The sequence below is a fragment of the Cibotium barometz genome, chromosome 48 (genome assembly GCF_041138505.1).
Source record: "Cibotium barometz isolate CiBa-2024 chromosome 48, ASM4113850v1, whole genome shotgun sequence".
NCBI lineage: Eukaryota > Viridiplantae > Streptophyta > Polypodiopsida > Cyatheales > Cibotiaceae > Cibotium > Cibotium barometz.
In genome coordinates, this window is record NC_141093.1 from 14994989 (window position 1) to 15005732 (window position 10744).

At 42.0% G+C, this 10744-nt stretch overlaps 1 protein-coding gene across 1 annotated transcript; it reads right to left on the minus strand.

Annotated features, from left to right (window-relative positions):
- Positions 1-5817: 5817 nt before the first annotated feature.
- LOC147610857 (cell number regulator 4-like) lies at positions 5818-7362 on the minus strand. Its single transcript, XM_086785440.1, has 4 exons — positions 7199-7362; positions 7014-7085; positions 6655-6867; positions 5818-6138 (listed from the first exon to the last, which is right to left on the minus strand). Exons 1-4 carry the CDS (start codon positions 7257-7259, stop codon positions 6077-6079), a joined length of 408 nt encoding a protein of 135 aa, XP_086641566.1. The 5' UTR covers positions 7260-7362; the 3' UTR covers positions 5818-6076.
- Positions 7363-10744: the final 3382 nt, after the last annotated feature.

Sequence of the window (10744 nt, forward strand, 5' to 3'; positions counted from 1 at the left end):
CTCCCTCTGTCGCTGAGTAATGCTCCAATGAGAGTCTCTTGTGTGTGTCTGTGTAAGTCTTGTTGAAGGCACAGCCTCAACACTTAGCGATCAACGTTGGGTATCCTATTTTCTCCTACTAGCGGAGGTGTGTGCTGAATAAAGCAATTTGGCGGAGCAGCAAAAGGAATGGGCTGTCAAATGCAATTAGGCGTTGTAGCAGGGCAAAGTGTAGAAGGAGGCTGGCATAATCAAAGTCAAGTAAGGGTTGCCGACTGTATTGATGATGAGTGGAGATGGCAAGCTCACAACCCAATAAGGGTACTGTTTAATGTGAGCAATCCGTATAATTCAGCAGAGGAAGCAATTTCGTTCGGGCTCAAGAAATGTGGTGATGCTATTTCCAATTCATTCGGTGTGAGCAGTTTGGATATTACAGCAAATGCATTGATTTCGCTTGCTTTTTGAAGATGGGCTCGCAGGGGGATTTAGTGCAGCACTCATGGAGGAGTTTTTGAATAATAAATAGTCGCAAGGAGGAGTGAAGTTGAAGGCGTTGGTGCAGGGAATGATGCTAGCCATGTGTGCGGCTACTAGGCCATCCACCAGGGCATGCATAATGTGAGGCATATTCAAAGCCACCTCCTTTATTTGAGCGAGCTGCACCTAGTTTAATTGTATGTCAGCAGAGGCGGGGGCTTTTTCCATCCCTGATCCAAGCGGTACATCGCTCTGGTAAACTCACTGTCTGAAAGAAACCTTCAGGAGCGTGTCACCCAGCGAGCCACCGTTATATAACGGAAAAATAGTGATCCACGGCGATTCCTTGGTGAAGGCTATGCATTGCACGATGGACGGGTGTAGAACTTGCATGCCCTGCTCTGCCTGAAAGCTCTCAAATCTTGAGCTGTCTTCTCCCTTGTAAAGCTTTCCGCAAAAAGTAACGTGTTCTGGAAGAAATGAGATGCCTTGGACCTTATACTCCTTCACTGTGCCAAAAGCTCCTGACCCTATTATTTACCCCTCGATCAAGGCCTCATGCGGAACGCCGACGATAAGGTGTGTACATCGCTTGTTGAAAATGGTACGCATGATTGCGCCCGTCTCCCTGTCACATCCAGTTGTCCGGACGGTGCAACGGCTATATCTTGGGCGATGCACACTCTTTTGGGAAGTGTGTCTGCAGAAAGAACTCTCATATGTTTGCTCTTCACCTTCTACTCGTTCCATGTTTCGTCCCACAATTGTAGACGGCGTAAGTCGGTAGAAGGTGGTGTGGCATCTATAAGATCCTCATATGCCGAACGCATACTCCCCAAGATAGTGCGTATCCTGTGCTAGTATTCAAAGTCGACTAACTTTCGTCTTTCACACAATTCAGCATTGCCTTCGCATCTGAGACGATGCTGTGCATTTTCCCAGATCTGCACGACGAGGTCTCTCATGAGGATATCTGACTCATTAGTCTTTCTGACAGCTTCTTCTGAACATTGTGACACTATGATAACTGCCTCTGTGCGAATGGCTCGCCGCAGGATGATCTTTCGCTCTTCGGTGGAGAGCATGGTGGCCATCGTCGCAAATCTAGCAAATATCTTTAGATACAGAACAAAAACAGAATATCAAACAATAGTATTGAAAACATCAAGCAATACATCAACATGTTATCCATTTATGCTTTACACTAAAACAGGTAAAACAACCGTAACAAGTGTGTCACATTAATTATCATTGATCAAACAAAAGAAGCATCCATTGTTGCACATTCACTGAACTGCTACCACCAATCAAGTAGATCAAGAGAAATATATGAGAGAGAGAGAGAGAGTATCAAGACACAGATAGAGAGGAAAGGCACTGAACAATCAAGCTAAATATTCATTGTCATATATACATATCCTTCTAGCCATAATCACGTGAATCGAGAGAGAGAGAGAGAGAGAGAGAGAGAGAGAGAGAGAGATTAAAATTGTTTTATATTCACTGTCTAGCCAAAATCACCTAAGTCAAGACAGTGGAAGGAGGAGAGAAATAGATGGAAAGAGAGATTATATTAGATGGCATTTTGAATAATTTCAGCAATGTTTAAAGATAGTTTCCTAAATGGTTTCATAAATTCTTAAAGACAGTGCAAAACAATGTTTATAATCTCTTTATGGCATTTTAAATAATTTCAAAAATTTTTAAAGATGACATTTTAAATGGTTTTATAAATTCTTAAAGATAATGCAAAACAATGTATATGATTGTTTTATATTCATTGTGATCTATACATGGAAATCTAACCATAATCACCTAGTCAAGACAGAGATAAGAGAAGGAAAATAGAGAGAGAGGGATATATAGAGAGAGAGTGAATAGTAGAAGACATTTTGAATGGTTTCGTAAATTCTCCAAGATAGACTAAAATAGTGTGTAGAATTGTTTTGTTTACATTGTCATCTTTGCATGGACGTTTAGCCATAATCACCCAAGTAAAGATAGAGGTAGGAGAGAGAGAGAGAAGAGGTAAGAGAGAGAGAGAGAGAGAGAGAGAGAGAAAGAGAGAGAAAGAGAGAGAGAGAGAGAGAATATCATCTATTTTTTAGTGTTATTTTGGTTATTACTTTGTTACTTTGATTTTACTATTTCATGAAATGAGACTTGTAGACAATATGATTTAAACTATGACCCATGTGATACTCAGGCCGCGTTACCGACCAAGTATCGCATGTATCACACGCAATAAAAACAACATAGGCCGCGTTACCGGCAAACCAAACAAATTTACGACATTTTTTGACCGCGTTACCGATCAAATGCCGCAATATGCAATCAAAGCATATGCACTAGTAAACGACACCATTTTGCTGCGTTACCAACAAGGTGCCGCCCGAATCTATGGGAATAGGAATTGGATACGGACATAAATTAGCCGCGTTACCGACCATATGCCCGCATTTGATAAAGGGAAGGGAAGGTGACATCGTCATAATGATACTATGCTTGCTGCGTTACCGACTAGTACCATTACAACGTGCCATACTTACCATAGGACACAACTCGGCCGCGTTACCGACCATGTGCCCCATGATAAGCACCATTCCGAAGAATGGCCTTACACACACACACGTATCTCTCGTGTGGCGGACCACCCACATCTAGCTGCGCACTGCGACTGTGGGCAGCTGCCCGCACGAGTACTCACACACCCACACTACCCACATGTAGATAAGACAGTACCTGTGTGTAAACAGCTGTCAAGTAATACTGTCAAGTAATAAATTCCCAAGGGGCCCCGCGGGCTTCATATATATAGAAATATGTTGCCCGGTGGGAATTCTGACGGCCCTGGCAGTTCCCGTCGGGTTTAAATTATACCCGGCGGGCCCATCGGGTTTTTTCTGAATCTCGGCAGGATTTTGGCCAGTTACCAGGTAACCAGTAACCTGGTAACCAGTAACCTGCTATTTTGTGAACGTGTAATCATGTAAACATGTTATTAACATGTTCACATGTGTTATTAACAAGAAAAAACTTGTGATCACGTGAATATTAAATCCCTCGTCTTGATTTTCTTTCTGCTCGACCCTGTGTCTAATGTTAGTGTGCCCTCAACGTGATAAAATTGTCCTATGGCTCACTGCACATCATCATTATTGATACGCTTGACATTGTGAATCACCTTGAGTGTAAGAAATAGAGTGCCAGTGATTCCTTATCTTAGAAATGCATCTTTTATAACCTAACGGATTGCTTGGTACCCTTTCATGTTGATTCCAGCTGTATCACAAGCATGTTGAATTAATGAAGAATCCATGGAGGTGGTAATCTCGCTCACTACATTGCTGACAACAGCTTGGCGTATTTTAGGATGATGAGGGTCAGTAATAATTGAGAGAATATCCTTGGTATTCAGAATGGCTTTGACTAAATCCTTCCATCCCTCTTCATTAGAACCACACACCTCTTGCAGAAAATTCCTGGCAGAACACAAATCATGACTATTTTGTTTAAATCACTAAGTGCATAATGAAAGTTTTACTTACTTTGTTGTATGAATGCTTTTCTTCTGTGCTCCACCTTTAAAGTTTACGTTACTTACTTTGTTGTACGAATCCTTTTCTTCTGATAAGTTCCTCTAACCTTTGAATCTTTGCATCCTTCTCCACATTCTCTGTGAGGATCTCTTTCATTTTATCTGATGATGTTTTAAGTCCTTCTTGACATTGTAAAAGGCTGAATTGTGATGCTTGCAATTGAGATTGGAGAATATGGGTTTCCCAAGCTCCACTTGTAGTCAATCTTCTGCAGTATCCTAACAAGCCAAGCTCTCCTTCACCAAGAAATTGCATAAAAGATGATAAATTGTGGAAAGGAGGGTTTGCTCTTAATGGAGGGTCAACTGGATAGAGATGCCCATCAACCCAAAGATCTACATTTTTTTCCTTAGCTATCCTACGAGCTTGGACAGATTGTGCATTAGTAGGATGGGTTTTTTTAGAGCTACCATACTCTTCAAGAATACGAATGTGTAAATCAACCTTCCGTTTTCTAGCTTCACAAGGGGCTACACACACAGCTTGCAAAGGCTCCATAGCTAAGCAGAGGAAGAAGCTAAAGCAGAGAGATCCTCATATGGAGAGAGAGAGAGAGAGAGAGAGAGGGAGTGAGTGAGAGAGACTGTTAAAACTTTGCTGTTGCAGGTTTAACACAAATCCATTTTTCTAAGTAGAAAATGATATTTTTGATACACAAATATAATGTTTTCAATAGAGAGGTTACTTTCATGAACTCCTTAGCTAATATCCATGGTCAATGCAGAATGTAAGTATCTCTTTTCATTAACTACCATATTATCTCTTTTCATCAACTATCACAATTTTATTACAAACATTGCACCTATTTGATATGCTCTTTATTGCAGTGCTTGCAAAATTGTATTAGTATATTTAGAGAAGAATTATGAAGATCTTGCAGATCTAGTCATGCAATATAGAAATTTATTCTTTTTTTATTTTCCCTTAAATTTTCAATAAAGCATGAATTGAAAACTTACCTTGATCTGAATAGTCGGGATCAGAGTTACCCTCTTTCTTGAAAGAATCTTCGTTGTCTTCTTCAATAACGTTGAGTCAAGCCGTCGATGTGGAATTCTTCTTTTTGTTAGGGCTTCTCTTATAACCATTTGGTCATGATCATTGATTCTAGTGATAAACACCTCCACCGCTTTACCTTCATTCAACTTCTCTTCCAGCCATTTGGTCATGGAGATCTTTGATTCTAGTAAGAAACACCTCCATTATTCCTTCAACTTCTCTTTTTGAAGCCGATTTACGAGATTTGAAATCCTTAAGGATATTGTGGTCTTGTATTAGTTCTACAACAAAGGTCATGTTTCTGTAACTATGGATGCATGTTGAACCAGGGTGAACACACCATCTTCCACACTATCTGCAACAAAGAAATGAAGTGTGGATTGTACTTTCCTCTAGGCACTCTCAATATTGCAGTTTAAGCCTCCACTTCATCAAGTTTGAGTTCTTTCACCTATATGCTACCTTTCTAATAGTGGTGGGTACACCATAGTACAATCGACTATTTGTGTCCCTATGTGTATGCATGTGCGTTTGTGTGTGTGTGCATGTGCGTTTGTGTGTGTGTGTGCATGCGTGCGTGTGTGCGTGTGTGCGTGCGTGCGTGCGTGCATGCATGCCTGTGTGTGTGGGTTGATAAAACTTTACAAATATGTCTTTCGTACATGTTAGTTGAGAAAAATTAATGGTGTACTCATTGATAACCTTTAAAAACTATGGTTCATGATGTCACAAAGAAATTATATTGAAAAAGTGTGTGGTGTGTGTGTGTGTGTGTTGATAGAACTTTGCAAATATGTCTTTTGTACATGTAATTATTTGAGAAATATTAATGGCATAGTTATTGATAACCTCCAAAAGCTATGGTTCATGTATCATGAACGAATTCCTACAACAAAGTAACTCTACTAAAAGTGTGTTACCAAAATGGTTGTTTTTGTGTTTGATCATAGCATATAGTTGTATGTGTATTATGATAAGCATAAGCAAGTGAAACATAATTACAATTGCAGGTTGCTCTATCATTTGTGTGTCATGAATTGGGGTAGAGGCACTCCAAATGATCTCTTAGCAGCATCATAACCTATTGATATACAACAAGTGTATATAGATTAATGCCAATGTCTGTCAAATCAACTGAGAGTCACACTCTTGGGCTTGCCTATTATTGAATGACTTGATCTACTTGTGCAATCCTGTGTGCTAATTCTCCTCAGTGGCATGGCATGCACACACACGCACATTGGTATTATTGAATGACTTGATCTACTTGTGCAATAGATGTGTACTACTTCTCCTCAATGGCATGCACCCATGTCTCCTCAGTGGCATGGCATGCGCGCACACACACACACGCATTGTGCATCTACACATTGGTGCATGCTCGATGCATCATGCATGCATTTGAGGTGAGACATGAACAACCTATAACACTCTGGAAGGCCACCCAAACAAGACCTAGCAAATTTGTATATGCTGAATGATAGTGTATAATCTTGAATATCTAGGCGATTGACTACTCTAGTTATTGTGATTTATAATCTTGAATATCTAGTTGATTGAGTACTCTAATTATTGTGATTGTTGATTTGCTGCTGACCTAGTGCAGGGTCGACGCCGCGGTTCTTAAGCTCGCGGTAGGTTTGAGCAATGGAGCAGCAAAGGCAGAAGCAATCAGTACACACGTCGTTGCAGGGCTCCTCCGGCAACCCATACTTCTGCCGCAGCTTCCATCTGTACATGCAGGTGTACAGGCAACCCAGCGCTGTGAACTGCTGTATCAAGCAGAATATCGTCCCTCCGGCACAGCAAGCTGCATCAATTTCCAATGCTTCATTAGGGCTTACGTTCCAAAGCCGCCATGTTTATAACCCTAATTCAAATTAAAGATAATCCTCCTTAATGGTTGCCGGCTCTTAATAATCAATCCTGAACAACTCGACGCCATGGCGAACTCACAGGTCTGTCCCCCGTCTAGTATGTTGACGATCCGTCCAACAGCAACACACGGGCAGCACCATGCGCACGCACCTGCACGTTTTTTCAACAGTAACTCTGATAACAATGTCAGTACATAGAAGCTCGATTCGATTCTACCCGAGCTCGATAATGCTCTACACGTATTGAATTTGTAGACTAATTACATGAGTTGCAGTCGTCAAAGCAGCCACAGATCCCGCTCGTCCATTTTCCTGATTTGGGCATTGTAGTGCTCAGTGAGTGATTGAGAACGTACAAATTCCTGTAATTAGTGAGTGATTTAGAACGTACAAGTTGCTGTAATTAGTGAGTGATGGAGAACGTACAGGTTCCCGTAATTAGTGGTAATTATAGTTAAATGAACGGCCGGAGACGGTATCCCCTAGGCACTTTAATATACCATTGCCGCCTCCAATTGTAACCGCTCATTTGTCTTTCTCATGTACATCACGACAAGCCATGCATTATAGGTTTAATTTTGAATTATTATTATTTTTAGTTAAAACAGAGGAATATATTTAAAAAAAGTGTGGTTACAAGACCCCATGCGGAAGGTCCATGGGGAGACACTACGAACTGTTAAACCCTTCAGAAAAAAGGGAATAACTCTGAAACTTCTAAGACAAATGCAGCAAGATTGAAACTTTGATAAACCAGATCATGAGACAAAACATGATGAACAGCTCGGCAGGCCAGCACCAGTAACTGTTAAAACCTTCAGAAAAAAGGAACAACTCTGAAACTTCTACAGCAACACTGTAGCAGTAAAACTTTGATGAACCGGTTCATGAGACAAAGCATGATGAACAGCCTGAAGCACTCAGCAGTGGCCAGCCAGCACCAGTTGGAGCTTGACTGTCTTCTATTCCAGGAGAGAGGATGGGAAAACATCATGTGCAGAAGATTGAGACCGTGCGGGTTTAAGGGACCCCACAGAAACTTTCCCCGATGCCTGGACGTAGTACTCGGAGTGCTGAAGCCTTCTTTGACATTCCAGTTTTAGACCTTGTATCATGGATTCCTTTGTTTTGCAATGCGAGGAGCCATGGAATTTCTTCCATTTCCTCCAAGGTAGGTCTTGCCAACGGTCCACCTCCATAGGAACACCACTCGGCTGAAGCTGGTGGATTAGCTTGAGTACACTGTCAAGAAATAGATAAAAGTGGTGATTAGTTTTTATTTCATACAGCGCTTCATTACGTTGCTTCCATACATGCCAAAGAAACAGAATTCTGACGGACTGCCACGTTAAGGGGTCCAGAGAGTGGCATTCTCCTAGGAGGACTTCTTTCCAACTTAGAGGGGTGTTCCTAATTTTCTTAAAGGCCTTGTTCAGAACATTCAAGAATTGACTAGTGTCTGGGCAAGAGAAGAAGAGATAGGGAACAGTTTCTAGCTTGGTATCACAGCGGGGACAAAGACCGTTCCCATGCCCAAACTTCAAAGCCTTCTCAAGGGTCCAGGTTGCTTTGTGCATGACCAGCCAGGCCAAAATGGCGTGTTTTCTTTCTTGAGCGAAGGCCCAAATAAGCTTGAAGCGGAAGGCCCATTGATGTTTGTTCCAGGACAAGGACCATCTCTTGTTAAGCTTAAGAATCAGGTTTCCTGCATGAAAGGTGTTAGGTAACTTGACAAGGTTACTGGAGCAGCCCCATCGGATGGCTTTAGAAAAGGTTATACAGTCACAAATCAGCCCCGGGGGAATGGAAACCTTGAGAACATTACACCTTTGCATTACAAACTCAACTCCACCACGGGACAAGATGAATTTATTGCTGATTTGTTCCCTGTTTAACATGCCAGATGAGTCACATAAGTCACCCCAAACCTTTATACCAGCTTTGAAACAAGAAAGACTGATCTGGACCTGTTCATTGGAAATCGGAAACACGAGGTGCCCAAACCACACAGAGTCTGCAGCATAAGCATACCTACCTCTCTTAGTGTAGGTTTGGAAACAGAAGAGCTTTTTGTATTTCATCCAAGACTCCCACATCCTACAGCACAGTTTGCTGCCTATGGGGGAGAGATAGGCCTTTGAGAACAACACTTCATTGAGAGAGAAACCCTTCCAAGATCTTTTACCTTTGAGCCAAAACTTACTAACATCCCTTTTGAGCAAGTCTGCCCAAACATCATTAGACAAGATGGCTCTTTGCACCCATTTAGCTGCAAGCTTCTCAGCAAGCAAACCAATATTGATGATGCCAAGACCCCCTTGCTCTTTTTCCAAGCAACATACCTGAAAAGCCACTTTGCTGATCCTCTTACTTTCCAGAGACCCCCCCCCACAGATAATTACCCATGATAGAGTTAAGTGATTGGAGTTGGGTCTTGGAGGGTCTCCAACAGGCCAGGAAGTAAACAACCGAGGGGATGATGAAGTGATTGAGGACAAAGGCTCTTGATGCCACCCCGGTGTTAATGTGACTCCATTTCTTGACCTGATTCTTGAGTTTATTAAGCACATAGTCCCACCTTTGTTTGGAAGAGATGTTAAAGCCCATGGGGATTCCTAGAAGCCAACACCATCTGGGATAATCTTACAACCAGCGGACAGGATCGAGGGAGGGGGCACACCTTCGAACACTCTGAAGCTGGTCTTGGAGTGGTTTATTTGCAAACCACTGGCAAGGCAGAAGGTTTCAAGGCAGGTCATGAAGTGGGCAGCAGTCTGCACTTCATTCCGAAGCAGCACATTCGTGTCATCAGCAAAAAGCTGCAGGCATAGAGGATCAGTCCTGTTGGGGATCTCAATACCCTTGATATTATTGTTTGTTATCTCCTTGTTAACAAGCCACCCCAGGGCATCCGCAACAATAGCAAAAAGAAGGGGGGAAAGGGGACAACCTTGCCTTATAGATTTCCTAAGAGGAAAGGCATCAGTGAGAGACCCATTAACTGCCACCTTGGAAGAAGCATTCCCCAGCAAGGTTTGGACATACTTTATGAATTTCCTATTGAGGCCAATATCTTGAAGGGATTGGAAGAGGAAAGACCAGTCTATTCTATCATAGGCTTTATCAAAGTCTATTTTGAGGAAGATGTAGTTCTGGCCAGATTTTTCAGCATGCTCCATACCCTCCCAAAGACTAATGATAGCATCAAGAATATACCTTCCCTTGATAAAGCCCTTTTGCTCCTTGAGGATCCACTCATCCATATAGGGGTTGATTCTGTTAGTCAGGATATGAGCAAAAACTTTGTAAAGGGACGAGAGACATGTTATGGGTCTCCAGTTACCTAGATCTTCTTTCTCATCCTTTTTGTGAATCAGCTTGATAACCCCCATATTGGTCCTTTCAGCTAAACCTCCCTTCCTCATGGCTTCCCTCCAGATGTTAAGGATGTGAGGGGTCAGTTCGTCTTTGAAAACAAGAAAGAATTCGTTTGGAATCCCATCTTCACCCGGAGATTTACACTTTTTGAGATGAGAGATAGCCTCCTTGACCTCCTTTTCAGTGATGGGGGAGTCAAGCTTAAGAGCTAAAGAGGGGTTAACAACCTTTCTCCTAATGCGGGCAATTTTGGCCCTAGCAGCAGAAACTTCCTGAGAGGGAGGAAGGGCTGTGGAGAACAAGTTAAAAAAGTGATCCTTAATAACCTGCAAGTTTTCCACATCATCTAAAGCAGGATGACCATTGGGCTTCTTGACCATAGGAATGAGATCTCTACCTTTTTTCCTTTTAAGGAGAGCAAACATCTTAGGG

Coding starts and splice junctions, on each gene's coding strand:
- LOC147610857 (XM_086785440.1), bottom strand. CDS start 7,259: ATGCCCAAATCAGGAAAATGGACGAGCGGGATCTGTGGCTGCTTTGAC. Junction 7,086..7,198: donor CTTTGACGACTGCAACTCAT/GTAATTAGTCTA, acceptor AAAAACGTGCAG/GTGCGTGCGCATGGTGCTGC. Junction 6,139..6,654: donor CGGCGTCGACCCTGCACTAG/GTCAGCAGCAAA, acceptor GTATATCAATAG/GTTATGATGCTGCTAAGAGA.